The sequence below is a fragment of the Myotis lucifugus genome, unplaced genomic scaffold (assembly GCF_000147115.1).
Source record: "Myotis lucifugus unplaced genomic scaffold, Myoluc2.0 scaffold_109, whole genome shotgun sequence".
Taxonomy (NCBI): Eukaryota; Metazoa; Chordata; class Mammalia; order Chiroptera; family Vespertilionidae; genus Myotis; species Myotis lucifugus.
The window spans coordinates 1,571,946-1,590,096 of record NW_005871157.1 but is presented as its reverse complement, the minus strand read 5'-3'; the positions used below and the strand labels follow the sequence as shown (position 1 = coordinate 1,590,096).

The 18,151-nt window shown below is 37.5% G+C and overlaps 1 protein-coding gene across 9 annotated transcripts in view; it reads right to left on the bottom strand.

Moving 5' to 3' along the window:
* MGA (MGA, MAX dimerization protein) overlaps window positions 1-18,151 on the bottom strand; it is a 100,324-nt gene that overhangs the window by 65,807 nt on the left and 16,366 nt on the right. For all 9 annotated transcript variants that reach the window (XM_014459459.2, XM_023757493.1, XM_023757495.1 and 6 more), the window contains 3 exons: window positions 11,184-12,129; window positions 9,357-9,435; window positions 9,121-9,216 (listed from right to left, as the gene is read on the bottom strand). In XM_014459459.2, coding sequence (XP_014314945.1) covers window positions 9,121-9,216; window positions 9,357-9,435; window positions 11,184-12,129 — 1,121 coding nt within the window. The remainder of the gene's footprint in view (window positions 1-9,120; window positions 9,217-9,356; window positions 9,436-11,183; window positions 12,130-18,151) is intronic.

The window sequence follows — 18,151 nt, the reverse complement described above, 5'->3', positions numbered from 1 at the left end:
GGTATCCTTTAAGAAGAGGAAGAAGAAGAAAAAGGTAAAGATACAAATTATGAACAACAAACATGCATCTATCAACAAGTGAATCTAAGAATCAAGTGAATAAATAATCTGATGAACAGAATGAACTGGTGATTATAATAGAATCAGGGACATAGAAAGGGAATGGACTGACTATGCTTGGGGGGGAAAGGGGTGTGGGAGAGGCGGGAAGAGACTGGACAAAAATCATGCACCTATGGATGAGGACAGTGGGTGGGGAGTGAGGGCGGAGGGTGGGGTGGGAACTGGGAGGAGGGGAGTTATGGGGGGAAAAAAGAGGAACAAATGTAATAATCTGAACAATAAAGATTTAATTATTAAAAAAAAATCTGTTTCTCTGACCTTTCAGGAGATTCTGTAAGACATCTGATATTCTTTAATAAATTCATATTCTATACCGTGTTCATGGATTGGTAGAATCAACATCATTAAAATGTCCATACTACTAAAAGCAATCTATACATAGATTCAATGCAATCCCCATTAAAATACCAATGGCATATTTCACAGACAAGAACAAACTCTCCAAAATGTCATATGGAACCAAAAAAGACCCCAAATAGCCGCAGCAATCCTGAGAAAGAAGAACAAAGTTGGAGGGATCACAATACCAGATATCAAGCTATATTACAAAGCCACTGTTCTCAAAACTGCCTGGTACTAGCACAAGAACAGACATATACTGTAGACCAATGGAACAGAACAGAGAACCCACAAATCGACCCAAGCCATTGTGCTTAATTAATATTTGACAAAGGAGGCAAGAGCATACAATGGAGTCAAGACAGTCTCTTCAATAAATGGTTTTGGGAAAATTGGATACATGCAAAAAAATGAAACTAGACCACCAACTTACACCATACACAAAAATCAACTCAAAATGGATAAAGGATTTAACCCTTTGCGGTCCAATGTTATTTTTGGAATTCAAACAGTCTGGTCCAAATTAATTGACGGGATTGAATGTTGAACTTTTTAAATTTCTTATTGCTCGGCGTTGGACCTGCTCCTAGCGCAGGAGTGGGCAAACTTTTTGACTCGAGGGCCACAATGGGTTCTTAAACTGGACCGGAGGGCCGGAACAAAAGCATGGATGGAGTGTTTGTGTGAACTAATATAAATTCAAAGTAAACATCATTACATAAAAGGGTACGGTCTTTTTTTTTTTTTTTAGTTTTATTCATTTCAAACGGGTCGGATCAGTTTGCCCACGGCTGTTACGCCTGGTCTGAGTCAGCCTTGAGGTTGGACCAAAAAGGGTTAAACGTAAGATGGGAAACCATAAAAATCTTAGAAGAATCCAGAGGCAGCAAAATATCAGACATATGTTGTAGCAATATCTTTACCAATACAGCTCCTAGGACAATGAAAACTAAGGAAAAATAAACAAATGGGACTACATCAAAATGAAAAGCTTCTGCACAGCAAAAGAAACCATCAACAAAACAACAAGAGAGCCCACTGCATGGGAGAACGTATTTGCCAATGTTATATCCGATAAGGGTTTAATCTATAGGGAACTCATACATCTTAACAAAAGGAAGATAAACAATCCAATCAAAAAATGGGCAAAGGACCTAAATAGACACTTTTTGAAAGAGGACATACAGAAAGCCAAGAGACATATGAAAACATGCTCAAAGTCACTAATCATCCGAGAGATACAAATCAAAACGACAATGAGGTACCATCTCACACCTGTCAGAATGGTTACCATCAACAAGCGACAAGTGCTGGCGAGGATGTGGAGAAAAAGGAATCCTTGTGCACTGCTGGTGGGAATGCAGACTGGTGCAGCCACTGTGGAAAACAGTATGGCGTTTCCTCAAAAAATTAAAAATGCAACTCCCATTTGACCCAGTAATCCCACTTCTAGGAATATATCCCAAGAAATAAGAAACACCAATCAGAAAGGATATATGCACCCCTTTGTTCAGAGCAGCACAATTTGTAATAGCTAAGATTTGGAAACAGCCTAAGTGCCCATCAGAAGATGAGTGGATTAAAAAACTGTGCTACATCTTCACAATGGAATATGCGCTGCTGTAAAAAAGAAAGACCTCTTAACCATAAGCAATAGCATGGATGGACATGGAGAGCATTATGCTAAGCGAAGTCAGTCGAAGAAAGATAATACCACATGATCTCACTCAGTTGTGCAATATAATGAACAACATAAACTGATGAACAAAAATAGATCCAGAGACAGAGAGGTATCAAACAGACTGTCAAGCCTCAGAGGGAAGGCAGTGGAGGGGAAGGGAGGGAAGCAGGTAAGACATCAACAAAAGAAGTTGTATGCATGCATATAAGCATAACCAATGGACACAGACACTAGGGGGGTGAGGGCATGTGCTGGGGGGTGGGAGGGGCCAGGGAAAGGTCAATGGGGAGAAAGGAAGACATTTGTAATACTTTAAATAATAAAGAATTTTAAAAATAATAAAATAAATTCATATTCTATTTAATTTGTAGAGTGTATTCTGATGTTTGCAACGAAGAATCCTAACTTAAAGTTATTAAAGGGCGTATAAGAAAATGATAATTAGCCCTAACCGGTTTGGCTCAGTTGATAGAGCGTCAGCCTGCAGACTCAAGGGTCCCAGGTTCGATTCCGGTCAAGGGCATGTACCTTGGTTGCAGGCACATCCCCAGTAGGGAGTGTGCAGGAGGCAGCTGATCGATGTTTCTAACTCTCTATCCCTCTCTCTTTCTCTCTGTAAAAAATCAATAAAATATTTTTTTAAAAAAAGAAAATAATAATTATGTAACACACTAGAATAAATAAAGTAACCAGTGGCTGGAGGCAACCAGCTCTATAGCTAATAATTTCCCTTGGTCTTGCCTGGCCACTCTAACATCAGTATATTAAGAGCATACCTGTCATATAATTATGGAACACCATGTGCAAAAATGCAATAGCTGGGAATCTGTACTCTAGATAGTGCCAAATTACTCTCAATTTATACTCCAGTAGTGCATGATATCACTGAACTTTAAAAATTGTTCCAATCTTACTGGCATAAAATTATATCCTATTGTTCTTAAATTTGCATGTTTCTATTACTAGTGACAATCTTCTAATTTGGATTTACTCATTTGTGAATTACTAGCTTCATATTAAGTGGGAAAATATTTAACTTAAAATTTTAACATAATTGAAGCTAAAAGGAATTCAAAGTATTAAGTGTCAAAGAAATAACCATTAAAAGTCAGGTATAGGTTTCCAATAAAAAGCTTACATTGTGCTAGTTGCCTAAAAGGTAAAGACATTAATTAGGTAAATTACAAATTCTTATGGCTAGTTTACTAGTATGTATCCTCCACATATAACTTATCTGAACAAAAGACGGCTTTTGTGTTTTAGTTTGCAATTTCAGTTCTTTAAAATAAATTTAATTACATGATGTGAGTAAAACTAACATTAATAAAACATTCTTTCTTCATGTTTCTATATCAACTGGGGAGAAAATAAGATTATGAATCAAAACAACTGGTTTCTAATCTTATCTTTGGTCTAAACTTCTGTTAGCTTTAGTTTACTCATCAGTAAAATAATTATCAACCCATCACACTGGGTTTTATGTTTTAAGAATTTTACTAAACCTTCTCTGTGAAATACTCTATAATACAGATGGTGATAAAAAGACATTTCCCAGACCTCAAAGAGCCTTTTTGTGATTTTTTCCAATGGACTCATTAGTAGTTAGAATAGGATAAATAAGTTCTATGAGATGTAAACAAAAAGAAATGACAATTGAAAAGCCCAAAGGAATCAGTAATCTGGTAAACGTTTTCAGAGGGTGTAATTCTTAAATTAAAATAAATAGGAATTAACTAGGAAAGGTGGGAAGAGAGAGCAGAGTGGAACCAGAAAGCAAGATATGCAGAAATTCAAGTTGAGAACTGAATCCAAAACAAAGAATAAAATGAAATACTATAGTGCTTTCAGAAGAAAAAAGAAAATACTCTATTATTATTATTGATAAAAACTACCAGAACAACTGACTACATTAATGGTAGGGAAAAAAGAATTAAGTTGTTAAAATGTACCACACAACCAAGTTGATAGGCAGGCAAAATCTAGACCCATACAATAAATTTAGAAACTGTTTTTTCCTACATATTTTCTTTTCTGCATTAACTTGTATTTGGAACTGCTACCTTCTCCCAAAAGTGATACCAACTCCTAAAAACAAAAAAAAATCACATTTATTTTAAATATACACATTAATTTTTTTAAAGCCCTAAAAGTAGAGGCCAATGACACAAAAACACTGTTCAAAGTAATTCTCAATTTAGCTTATCAAGGCTATCCTGAAATGTTTGCCCTGCAAAAAATTCCTTCCCCAAGTAACATATACAAGAGACCTAAACTTAGTTGGTTTCATATGAAAAACTTTAGCTTACAGAAAATAAGATAGTTAAATAACTCATAGGAAGCATATCCCCGCCCCCAAATAAAATCCTTTCCACATATGACAGTTTAAACAAAATTATACTCCTAAATATTTTTGACTTTTTGGCATTTTAGGAGATACTTCATAAAGATATATTATCATATATCCATTGCAAAAAAACAACAACAAAACCCATAAAAATAGAAGTGAGAAAAAAATCTTTAGATTCAAAGTCAGGTAGGAATAAACTGTAGCAAAAAAGCCTGCCTCTAGCTAAATCTATTGAAATATAAAGCATCCACAAAAACACACTGAAGGAGAAAACATCTATGTAAACAGCCAACAAAGAACAGAAAAGCAGATAAACATAAAAAATCTAGCTATCCATTTAACACTATATTCAGAATATTTTTTTATGTTTTTTTAAAACTGATTTCAGAGAGAGGAAGGGAGAGGGAGAGATACAAACATCAATGATGAGAATCATTGATCGGATGCATCCTGTATGCCCCCCCCACCAGGGATCAAGCCAGCAACCTGGGCATGTGTCCTGACAGAATTGAACCACGATTTCCTGGTTCATAGGTCAATGCTCAACCACTGATCCACACCGGCCGGGCCAGAATATTTTTTAATAACTAAAAAGAGGCAGAGAGCTCTGAAAAGACTGTCACAAAGAAATTTAACATTAAGATTGATGAGTCTATCCTATATAATAAAGAGCTAATATGCTAATTAGACTGAATGGCTGAACCACCATCCGGACAACTTCCCAACGAAGCCGGGGCTGCGAGGGGCTGCAAGGGCCGAGCCCCTTTGACGAATTTCGTGCATTGGGCCTCTAGTATTGATATAAGTAAGTGAATGAATAAAAACATGGAGGAGAAAAGACAAATCTCTGGTACAGAAGAATTCCAAATAATTTATGCAGATACTTAACCCTCAAGAAAGTGGAGCAAACTTCCTACTCAGTGACTTCCTTCCAAAGAGTACAGCATGGAAAAGATCAGTGACAAAAATCACGTTGATAATATGTAACCTTCATATAACGAGATGAGAATGGCACTATCTCTGTGGTCTTCTTCCCACAAACATATAACCCAGTCTAAGCATGAAATATCAGACAGATCCCAACTGAAGAGCATTCTACAAAATACCTGACCCATACTCCTCAAAATTGTCAAGGTCATTACAAACAAAAAAGTCTGAGAAACCATTTCAGCCAAGAGGATCCTAAGGAGACATGACTACTAAATGTAATGTGATTTCCTACATGAACAGAAAAAGGTAACTAAGGAAATATGAATAAAGTATGAACTTTAGTTTAATAATAATATATCAATACTGGCTCACTAATTCTAACAAATGTACTACTACACTAATGTTAGATGTTAATAATAGAGGAAACTGTAGAGTACAAGGAAACTCCCTGTACTACGTTCCCAATTTTTCTGCAAATCTAAAACTTATCTAAAATAAAAGGTTTATTTACAAATTGACATAGAATTGAAACTGACTTAGTAGCAATGAAATAGAAATGCTTTAACAAAAAATACTTCTAAAAGTTTAAAAACATCGTAATTGCAAGTTGATAGACTAAAAAATAAATCTCAATTTGTATGTAGTAAAAAAGTTTGAGACAGAAAAATATAGTACTGTGAAAAACAACATTAAGAGCCTTATTTTATAAACTGATAAACAAAATAGATCCAGAGACCTAGAACCATGAACAGACTGATGAATTTCAGAGGGAAGGTAGGGGTGGGTGTGTGTGTGGAGTGGGGGGATTTACCAGGGAACTTATATGCATACAGAAGGCCCGGTACACAAAATTCATACACGTGGGTGGGGGGGCCTTCAGTCTGGCCTACGCCCTCTCTAATCCAGGACCCCTCGGGGGATGTCTGACTGCCTCTCACAATCTGGGACCGCTGGCTCCTAACCACTTGCCTGCCTGCCTGCCTGATCGCCCCTAACCCCTCTGCCTGACTGCCTGATCGCCCCTAACCCCTCTGCCTGCCTGCCTGATCGCCCCTAACCCCTCTGCCTGCCTGCCTGATCACCCCTAACCACATCTGCCTGCCTGCCTGATCGCCCCTAACTGCTCCCCTGCTGGCCTGATTGCCCCTAACCACCTCTGCCTTGCCCCACACCCGGGACCCAGAATTCCCTCCTCCAGCCAGTCCCAGGAACCTGGAACTGGGGCTTCCCTCGCTCTGGCTGGCCGTAGGCACCCAGGACCCAGGCCGGCTTCACCTGGGCCAGCCGCAGCCTCAGGTGCCCGGGACCACGAATGGGCGGCTTGTCCCTCTCCTGGAGTGCAGCCCCAGCCGCTGGTGCCAGACAACTGGGCGGGCAGCTTGTCCCTCTCCCTGGCTGGGCCACTGGCGCTCGGAACCGTGGGGCGGGCGGCTTGTCCCTCTCCCGGGCCACAGCCTGGCTGGTCCCCGTTCCTTTCTCATGAGCTCATTTGTGCCTGGCTGATCCGCATTCCTCTCTCGTGAGCTCATTTGTGCCTGGCTGGTCCCCATTCCTCTCTCCCCAGTGTTGAGTGTCTGAACCGTTACAGCGTGACAGCATGACAACCATTTGCATATTAGCTCTTTATTATATAGGAGGATATGCATAGCCCATGGTCACAGACAATAGTGTGGCAAAGGCTTGGGAGGAGCAGGTGCGGGGGAGGGGAGGGTGTCAATGGGGAAAACAACAACAAAAACAAAAGTGGACATCTGTAATACAAAAAGATAAATTTTAAAAAAATTAAAAACAAAACTTTATTTTAGCAACTACAATAATAAAAACATTTCCTCTGGCTTAATTTACATTTCTTCCAAAATTTCAAAGCAAGCTCCAAAAGCTTTGCAAGTTTTTCAAGTTTTTTCCGCTCAAAAATATTTTTAAGTGTTCATTTTCTAAATAAAACTTTTCAGCTAGTAGAAAAGCAAAGTGCACAAAATTTGTGCAAGAGTAGGCCTTCCTTCCCCCAGCTGCCAGCACCGGCTTCCCTCTGGCACCTGGGACCCTGGCTAATTTTACTTTATGTTTCCTGCTTAGTTTCCATAAGCATTTGACTTTGAAGCTCCTTTACACAAAGGAAAAAATTAGATTTGACTCAAACGTCTATAAAGAAAGGAAAAAACTCAAATCTTAGCCAAGGAAATAATAGGCAAACAAACCAGAGCAAAACACTGGCAGGGATCACTGACATATTCAACTCTAGAGCTAAGACAAAATCATATGTTGAAATTAGGTTACAAAAACACAACATAAATGTTATAATATTTATACATTATCAGACTACATAACTAACGAAAAGTTTAAGTAGGAGGGGAAATAAACTTAAAGGGTAAGTTAACTGATAGGAGAAAGAGAATATTATTTAGAGAAAATAACAGAAGTGAAAGCTGACAATAAACAATAGCAAATGTTATTTGCTATTTGCTATCACTCAAGCCTAACATGATATGACTGCGACTGTCCATTAAAATCCATAGTACCCAGTCCACTTGCATTGAGATTTGCACACTTTAATATCACACCATCAACACAGTGAAGCAAAAGTTCTTCAAATATTACCATTTGATTTAGAAATTGAATGATCATTTTATAAGTCAACATTCTGTTTGTTAGCAAATAATGCTTACACTCTCAAATAAATGATCTACCACATAATATAAATCAGCCAGACAGTGCTTTGAAAAGAAAATGGACTAACAATCAAAAACTCAATAAACTACTCCAAGAAGCATACCTTAAATTAAAGATATAAGAAACTATAAAAATTGGGACATGGCTTACAATCTTTTATTTACATTACAAATGGGAAAATCAGTAATTACTACAACAGCAGTAAGTGTAATAGATTTCACTATTTTAGAAAAAGGATTTAGTAACATAATCAAGGCCAAGATAATCTATTACAACAAAACAGAATAATGAAAAATTTAAAGTGAGTCCCAAGCAATACATAAAATATATAAAATGTTTGCAGCCACAAAATGAGAAAAAATATTCTATTTATACACCTAAATGTATTACTAAGCATATAAAAATATATAGGACCCCCCCTCCCCCCAAAAAAAAACTCACAAAAAAAAAAGCAGCCAAAATTTAAAAGATGAGACATAGGGAGGAAAATACTGTATTATAAAAACACAAAGAGAAAACACCACTTTCTTATGATACATTTTTTAATGCATAAGATATGTTTCACAAAGATGAGACAGTGTCTACAGAATAGGGTTTCTCTTAGGGTATAAAAGACCTAGAAATGTTTTTAAGTTAAGTGGGAAAATCATGGAGGGAGAAAAGAGAAAAATGCAAGTTAAGAGAGGCACTGAAAATAAATGAAATCAAGGATGCGGGGAAAGGAGGTAAAACAAACAAGGGAGGAAGGAGAAAGCGAGTGGAAGGAAAGTAGAAAGAGAACAAAAAAATTTTTTTTTAGAAAATACTAAAGGCCCGGTGCATGAAATTCATGTACGGGTAGAGTCCCTAAGGCCTGGCTGGCGACCAGGGCCTTCCTTCCCCTGGCTGCCAGCTGCTGGCCGTGGCCTTCCTTCGTTCTGCGCCACCCCCGGTGGTCAGTGCACATCATAGCGAGTGGTTAAACTCCCAGTCAGTCGAACTCCCAAGGAGACAATTTGCATATTAGCCTTTTATTATATAGGAGGATTACCTTCTTGAAGACCAGGATGTATCACTTGCTTATGCCTCAAGGCTTTCAAATCTTCTATCAATTCTTTTTCCAACTGGGAAATTCTTGCTCTGCAATCTATTCAGAAAACAAATAATGATAAAGTAGAATAGTATGTACTACAGAAAAACGTATGTACTACAGAAAAATGAACATTGCATATTTCATTTCGAGAGCCAAATCCCAAATATATCTCTTTTTATATCTTTATATAATACCTGGGTCATTTGTGGTTGATGCCTGAAGACTAGCGGGCTCTTCTGTTGTCCCATCAACTGCATGAATGTCTAGAGCTTCCTATATATAAAACAAAAATGTAGCTCATATAACTTATAAAAGTTTAAAAGTAAACCAGAAACATTTTTCGTTTTGATACATTTTGATATTTTCTAAATATTACATCACTTTAATAATCAGAAGAAAAAGCAAATTATCTGAATATATTCAGCTAACTGATCTAAACTATATTATGCCAATTTGCATAAAGACTTCTTATGCAAAGTTTACATAAAGATAGGCTACATAAAGGTAGCTTAAGACCCAGTAGAAAGAATTCAACCTCTGTGTAGCCAATTTAGAACTACAGATTAGGCTTCTATAAAAATCTAAACAAAAAACAATCTAATTAAAATGTAGGAGTAAAATAAAGAAACCATTGATGTGTAAAACAGCATAATTAATAAGACCATTAATATGTGGTTCTCCAGTGGCACTCTGCTGTTCCTGATAAAAATCAGGGGATTGTCCTGGACGGTATAGCTCAGTTGTTAGAGCACCAACTCAGACCAAAGGATCTCGGGTTTGATTACAGGTCAAGGGCACATACTTGGGTTGCAGGTTTGATCCCTGCCCTGGTCAAAGTGCATATGGGAAGCAACAATGGATGTGTCTTTCTCACATTGATGTTTCTCTCTCTCTTTCTCTCTCTCTCTCTCTCTCTCCTCCCCCCTCCTTCCCCATCCCCCTCTTTTCCTCCTTTCCATTCTCTCTCTCTTAAAAATAAATAAATGGAAAAAATATACTCAGAGGACTAACAACAACAAAAACGCCAAAAAAAAAAAAAAAATCTGGGGAGCCCAGCCAGCTTGGCTCAGTGGTTGAACTTTGACCTGTGGACCAGGAAATCAGGGCATATACCTGGGTTGTGGCTTGATCCCCAGTGTAGGCGTGCAGGAGGCAGCCGATCAATGATTCTCTCTCATCACTGATGTTTCTCTCTCTCCCTTCCTCTGAAATCAATAAAAAAAATATATAAAAAAAAAAATCAGGGGATAAGGCAGCCGTGGGCAAACTACGGCCCGTTTGAAATGAATAAAACTAAAAAAAAAAAAAAAGACCGTACCCTTTTATGTAATGATGTTTACTTTGAATTTATATTAGTTCACACAAACACTCCATCCATGCTTTTGTTCCGGCCCTCCGGTCCAGTTTAAGAACCCATTGTGGCCCTCGAGTCAAAAAGTTTGCCCACCCCTGGGATAAGGTGTCCCAAAAAAGTTAGTAAACTTTTCATGTACTTATGCCTTTTTAAAGTCCATAATAATGAAAATTCCAGTTAAGATGTGAAGATTTTTTAAATTCCAGCTACATTGCACAAAAATCATGAATTCATATCAAAGCAGACATAAATTTTTATCTTTACTGTTGAAAGCATTACAGATAGCCCATTCCCCTCCACCCCCAATGACCTCTTCTAGCCCGCACTAGCCTCCTGCCCCCAGGCCTTCACCACACTATTATCTGTGTCCATGGGTTATGCATATAAGCATATAAATTATTTGGTTAATCTCTTCCCACCCACCCACACGTGCCTCCCCTCTAAGATTCAAAAGGTAGACATAAATTTTTAAGTTCATTCACACAAAATATCATGATACCTATTAACTAAACCAAACATTTTGGAGACACTCAGTTCCCCATGCACACATCCTCCTCACATAATGGATGCATTCACAAAAACTAGATTGTAAATTGGTTATCAGCCAGGTATACAATTCAATAATAATCATTTGGCCTTAGAAAGAATGCTGAAATAACAATCTTACCTTCGATTCAAAGGAAACAAAGAGAACACCATCCACGTCTTCCAGATCAGGCTTCACATCTGGAAAGGTACTCCCAGAGCCCATAGGAATGCTCTTGGTAGAAGTTAAAGATTTTCCCGTGTTTTTAGGTGGCCGCCCTGCCTTAGAGAGTTTCAATTTTCGTGGCCTTCCTCTTTTTCCACTGACATTTGTAGAGGCATTCTGATTAGTATTCAGAGTCTTGGAAGCTGCAGCAATCTTAAGCATAGTTGTTTTCTTTCTGCCCAAGTCCTCTTTTGCTAAAAATGAGTCCCCAGGTGAACTCTTTGAACTGTCAATTATTCTTTCTGTATTCATGCAGTCAGAAATATCAGGATATTTCCATTGAGGCTCTTTAAGTAAAGGATATTTTTGTGCCACTCTGAGATCTGGTGAATATTTTCTAAAACCATTTTCTGATTCCTTGCCTAAGCAGAAGCCAGCCTCATTGGAATTTTCAATGTACGTAGGCAAATAGTCTAATTCTGTCAACATAGATTGATCCTTCCGAGATGTAGAAATCATGTTATCAGGGAGCTCAGAAATCTTCACTGTGCTTTTGGTGACAGCACAGGGCTCCAGACAAACTACTGGCATCTTTCCAGCGTCTAATTTGAACATTTGAGCTTTAGCAACACCTGATGGGCTATTTGGTAGCCATTTAGAAGACGGATGGTCAGCTTCTAGGTTATCAACTTTATTGTGCCTCTTTAGCTGTTTCTCTAATATAGGATCATCATCACTGTTTGAGTATACATCTGTTTCCTCATCCGTCTCTTCCTGTTTCACAGTGACCCCTTCTGGAAACTCACCAAGGTCATAGTCGTAATCATCTAGAGGTTCCTCTTTAATGACAACATTGAAATTTCCATTTGGGTCTACTGGTGATGCTACATGGGTACTGTCTTCAAAATTGTTGGCAACATGTCTGGAGAGACAGGGAAGGGAGGGTTAAAAAGGACAGTCCTTCCATAAATAAGACTCAGGAGAGAAACAAAAGGTTTTTAAAAACCAAGTAACATCAGATTTTGTAAGAGAAACACTTTGTAGAACATAAGGATCTCAAAAGCACTTTATCAACATCACACTTATATTTTCTGTCAATTTCTCACAAAAGTATATATATAATAAAGAGTAAAGTTTTTGTTTGTTTTGTTTTATATGTATATTTTTTATTGGTTTCAAAGAGAGAAAGGGAGAGGGAGAGAGAGACAGAAACATCAATGATGAAAGAAAATCAATTGGCTTCCTCCTGCACAACCCCCACTGGGGATCAAGCCCCGAAAACCGGGCACAAAATCTGGGCATATGCCCTGATCAGGAATTAAACCGTGACCTCATGGTTCATGGGTAGACGCTCAACAACAAGCCACATCAGCCGGGCATAAAGAGCAAAGTTTTAACAAACAACCCTCTTATCACTAAATCAAAAAGTTATAACACTTATTTTCCTAACTAGAGGCCCGGTGCACATTCATGCATTGGGGCGGGGCGGGGGGGGGGGGTGTTCCCTCAGCCCAGCCTGTGCCCTTTAGCAGTCCAGGAGCCCTCAGGGGATGTCCAACTGATGGCTTAGGCCCACTTCCTATGGGGAGCGGGCCTAAGCCATCAGTTAGACATCCTTAGCTCTGCCTCGGAGGCAGGAGAGGCTACTGTCACCGCCACTGTACTCGCCAGCCATCAACCTGGCTTGTGGCTGAGTGGCACTCCCCCTGTGGGAGTGCACTAACCACCAGGGGGCAGCTCCTGCATTGAGTGTCTGCCCTCACGTGTTCAGTGCGCATCATAGCGACCGGTCATTCCGCCATTTGGTCGATTTGCGTATTACTCTTTTATTATATAGGATAGTATTTTTCAGATACACTCAATTTTGAAAGTCAACTAGCACTGAACCAAAATCAAACTCGAGAGAGCTTCAGTGATTAACAATTGCCAATAAAAGCAAACAAATGTCAGCTGCAATTAAGAATTGCACTAAATATCAGGAAGGGCTTTACAAACTGCCTGCTTGATTTTTCCTTTTTAAAAATTAAGACAAAAATCATAACATAAAATATAACACTCTCACCATTTAAAAATGTACGTTCCAGTAGTACCTTTTTAGTATATTCACAATGTTATTGCCAAGTGGTTTTAAAGTTGAAAAACTCACTTTCAGTATAAAAAGTCTAACATTAATTCTTCCAAAATAAAAAGTTAGGGTAGTTGAAGGCAAGTACATATGACCCATGCTGATTGAGTTTATATAAGTCTTCAAAAAACACAAACATTTTTTTAGTTTCCCACTCTTCCCAATTAACCATTAAAAGCATATAAACTGTACCAATGTATCTTAAGGATGTGTTCGAACTATTCACTAACTCAATTAAAGTCACTGTCTTTGTAAAACTTTCATTTATCTCAAATATGCATAAGCAATCATTTACATTACTGTGTAGTTCCTTGTTCCTTGTACAACTTAAGATCTTGACCTTACTTAAAAATCCTTCAATAGAAGACTTTCACTTCCAGTTAAAATGCTGAAGATCACAAAGATCATCACTTCTGCCATAACAATGAGAAAACACTAGATAAATTAAAAACCCAATTTTCTTTTAAAGCCATTGAAGACCTCTGGACACAAAGAAGTCTAAATGAACTGAATTTCAGAGAGGAACCAGCCTTCTCTAGGTGACAGATTGCTAATGCTTTCAACACTGAGTAGCATTTACACTGCTTGAAGCACAAGTGAACAGAGAAAAAAGCAACTATAGGAAAAAAATCTTTGTTGGGACAAAGAGAAACCAGTCTCTTTTCATGCCTGAGGATGAGCACACTAGAATCTGGAGGACCCCCAAAAAGAAAACTAGTCCTCATTCCCACCAATTATCCTCCAGGGGACTTCTGAAAAATAAGCAGAAGTGCTGCAGCAAGGTTGGCCTGAAAACAGAGAACTTGTAGTCTCCTAGCGCTTAGATCCCAAGCCCAATCCCACCCTCAACATCTCAAATGTGAGGTGAGCTAAAATTTAATAAAGTAAATCACCTAAACAGAAAAATGGGGGGGGGGGGGGAGTGTGTCAGAGACCTGTGGGACAATAACAAATTATCTGACAAATAAGAAATAAAATGGAAGGAAGGAAAAAGGAGGACCATTTGAAAAGAAAATGAATCAACATATTCCAAAAGTTAAAGACATTAATCCACATATTCAAGAAGTTTAGCAAACACCAAGGGGAACAAATACAAAGAAAGCCATATATAGGCATGTAAAGGTTAGGCTGCTGAAAATTAAAGACCAAGAGAAAAACCTTATAAGCAGTGGAGGAAAAAATGACACTACACTGGAGGATCGACAATGAGAACAATAGACTGACTACTCATTGGAAATAATGAAGCCAGAAGACAGTAGAATGACACCCATCATAAAGTATTGAAAGGGTCAACTTAATGTTCTGGATCTAGCAAAAGAAGCCTTTAAACCTGAAGACATTTTTAGACAACAGAGAACTCAGACTGTACAAGAAATACTATCTCCTAAGATCAGAAACAAGACAAGGATGTTAGCTCTCACTACTTCTACTCAATTGTACAAGAGGTTCTACAAAGGTAATCAGGCAAGAAAAATAAATAAAAGACCTCCAGATTAAAAAGGAAGAAGTAAAATTCTACAAATATCCCATGTGACCAAATATCCCATTTTATGTAGACAATTCTTAAAAATCCACTAAAAAAACTATTGGTATAAATTAGTTGGGCAAGATTGAAGAATCCAAGATCAATTCACACACACAAAAATTCTATTTCTACACACTAGGAATAAATGTCAAAAGTAAAATCAAGAAAACAATTACATTTGCAATAGCATCAACAAGAATAAAATACTTAGGAATAAGCTGTATAAGACTTGTACACACACAAAAAAAAACTACAAAACAGCCCAGCCAGGTGTGGCTCAGCAGCTGAGCATCAAACCCAGGAATGAAGAGGTCACCGGTTCAACTCCCAGTCAGGGCACACACCCAGGTTGTGGGCTCGATCCCCAGTGAGGGGCCTGCAGGAGGCAGCCGATTAATGATTCTCTCTCATCATTGATATTTCTATCTTTCTCTCCCTCTCTCTTCTTCTCTGAAATTAATAAAAAATATTTTATAAAAAAACTACAAAACATTGCTGAAAGATATTAAAGGTGACTTTAAAAAAGGACAAATATCCCATGTTTATACACTGGGAGACTTAATATTGGTACGATAGCAATATTCCCTGAAAATTATCTGCAGTGTTTTTTAATGATCTGCAGTTTTAACACAATCTCCCACATCAAGATCCACCTGGGATTTTTGGGGAAAATGACAAATTGATCCTACAATTAATAAGAAAATGAAAGAGAACCAAAAGAACCCCCCAAATCTTGAAAAATAAAAAGTTCTCTGAGGATCCATAGTTCCCAATTTCAAAACTTACTACAAAGCTACAGTAATCAAAACAGTGTTATACGGCTTAAGGCTAAATATCCAGATCAACTGAACAGAATTCAGAGTCTTGTAATAAGCACACACATTTATATAAACTGATTTTTCCAATTGCCAAAAGTACCAAGACAATTCAATGGGGGTAAGAATGGGCTTATCGCCACCAAAAACTGTTTCCACATGAAAACTTGACACAAATGTTCATGGCAACATTATTCTTAATAGCCAAGTAGTGGAAACTTTAATGTCTATCAACTGATGAATGGGTAAAATGTTTTATCTACACAATATTGTTCAGCAATAAAAGGAATGAGATATGGATACATGCTAAAACATGGATGAACTTTGAAAAGGTTACATTAAGTAAAAGAAACTAAGCACAAAAAACTACATGTAATTCCATTTATACAAAATGTCCAAAATAGGTAAATCTAAAACAAAAAGGAGACTGGTGGTCACGGATGACTGAGGTGGGGTTGAGGAGTGGCTGAGAAAAAATGGGGAGTGACTAATAGAGAGCACAGGGGTGTTTGTTTGTTTGTTTGTTTTGGGGGGAGATGAAAATGTCGTAAAAATGACTGTGTTCATAGCTACACAATTTTGTAAATATACTAAAAACCACTGAAATATACACTTTAAAGCAGGGGTGGGGAACGTCCGGCAGGGCATATAAGACCTGCAAAATCAGTTGGTCTGGCCTTGCCAAGGCACTAGAGGTGAGTTAATTAAATGTTTGACCAAGTATAGCAGGCTAATTTTTAAGTAGGTAAGTTTGTATGGTCTGAGAATGATGTTATATAAATATCCAAATGGCCCTTGGCAGAAAAAAGGTTCCCACCCCTGCTTTACAGGATGAATTTATTACAATGAATTACATCTCAAAGGAAGTTTTTCAGACTGATAGGAAATGAACCAATATCCAAGAACAAATGAAAAGACCCAGGAAAAAATAAATACATGAGTAAATATAAAAGATTGTTTTTCTTATACTTCTTTAAATGACTACTGACTGTTGAAAGCAAAATAATGTTTTGGGGGTTTATAGCATATATAAGGACATGAACTATAAGGACATTAGCTGTTCATGAACTGTTATATATTAATTCAAGTCTACTTGAGAAATTAAGAACGCATATTATAACCTCTATAACTACTGTTATGGATTAAACTGTGTCCCTCCCAAATTCATACACTGAAACCCTACTTATCAATATACATGAAGGCAGGGTCTTGATGTGGTAATTAAAATTAAGTGAGGACATAGAGTTGGGGAAATCTCTCCCCCTCTATGTGGTAGCGGTCTGCAAGCCATGATGATAACTCTTAACAGAAAACGCTGCCAAAACCATTATCTTGGACTTTCCAGCCTCCAGAACTGTGAGAAAATAATATTTTTATTGTTTAAGCCACTTAGTCTAGAGTATTTTGTACTGTCAACCTGAGCAGACTAATACTAAAATCACAAAATAAAAAAAAATACAGAGGTATAGCTAAAAAGTCACTAGGCAATGAAAACAGAATTTTAAAAACTCAATTCAAATGAAAACAGAGAAGAGTAATCAAAGGACAGATGAGAGAAACAGAAAATATTAAAACAAAATGCTTAAAATCCAGCCATATAAGTAATAATATTAAATGAACAAAACAGTCCAATTAAAAGAGATTTGAACAGTGGAGTAAAAAAAGTCCCAACTGTAAGGTGTTTAAGAAAAACACAATTTAATTCTGAGACACAGATAGATTGAAAGTAAAAGGAAGGAAAGATAAAATCATGTCAAGAGAAAATCAGAAGTTAATGTGGCTCAATAATCTGAGACAAAGTAGACATTAAAGTAAGAATACCATTAGAGCCCTGACCGGTTTGGCTCAGTGGATACAGCGTCGGCCTGCAGACTCAAGGGTCCCAGGTTCGATTCCAGTCAAGGGCATGTACCTTGGTTGCAGGCACATCCCCAGTGGGAGGTGTGCAGGAGGCAGCTGATCGATGTTTCTCTCTCATCGATGTTTCTAACTCTCTATCCCTCTCCCTTCCTCTCTGTAAAAAACCAATAAAATATATATATTTTTTAAAAAGAATACCATTAGAGATAAAGAAGGGCATTATAGAACACTAAAAACACTATATCCAACTGTATAATATATACATCATTTATAAGAGTATATGAAGTATTCATCAAAACAGATCATATGCTAGGCAATAAAGTCATAATAAATTTTTATTTCCAAGATTTTTAAGTCACATGTTCTTTGACAAAAATAGAATCAAACTATGAATCAATGACAAATAACACATTAAAATTTATAATTTGCACCTAAAGCAGTGCTGAGAGAGAATCCTATAGCTTTTTAAATATAAATCTTAAATCAATAACTTAGGGGTTGAAAAATTTTTTTGCAAATAGCTAGATAGTAAAATTTTTAGGCTTTAAGATCCATAGTCTCTATTACAACTACTCAACTCACGCCCCATAAGAGCGCACACACACACAAAGTGAGTAGA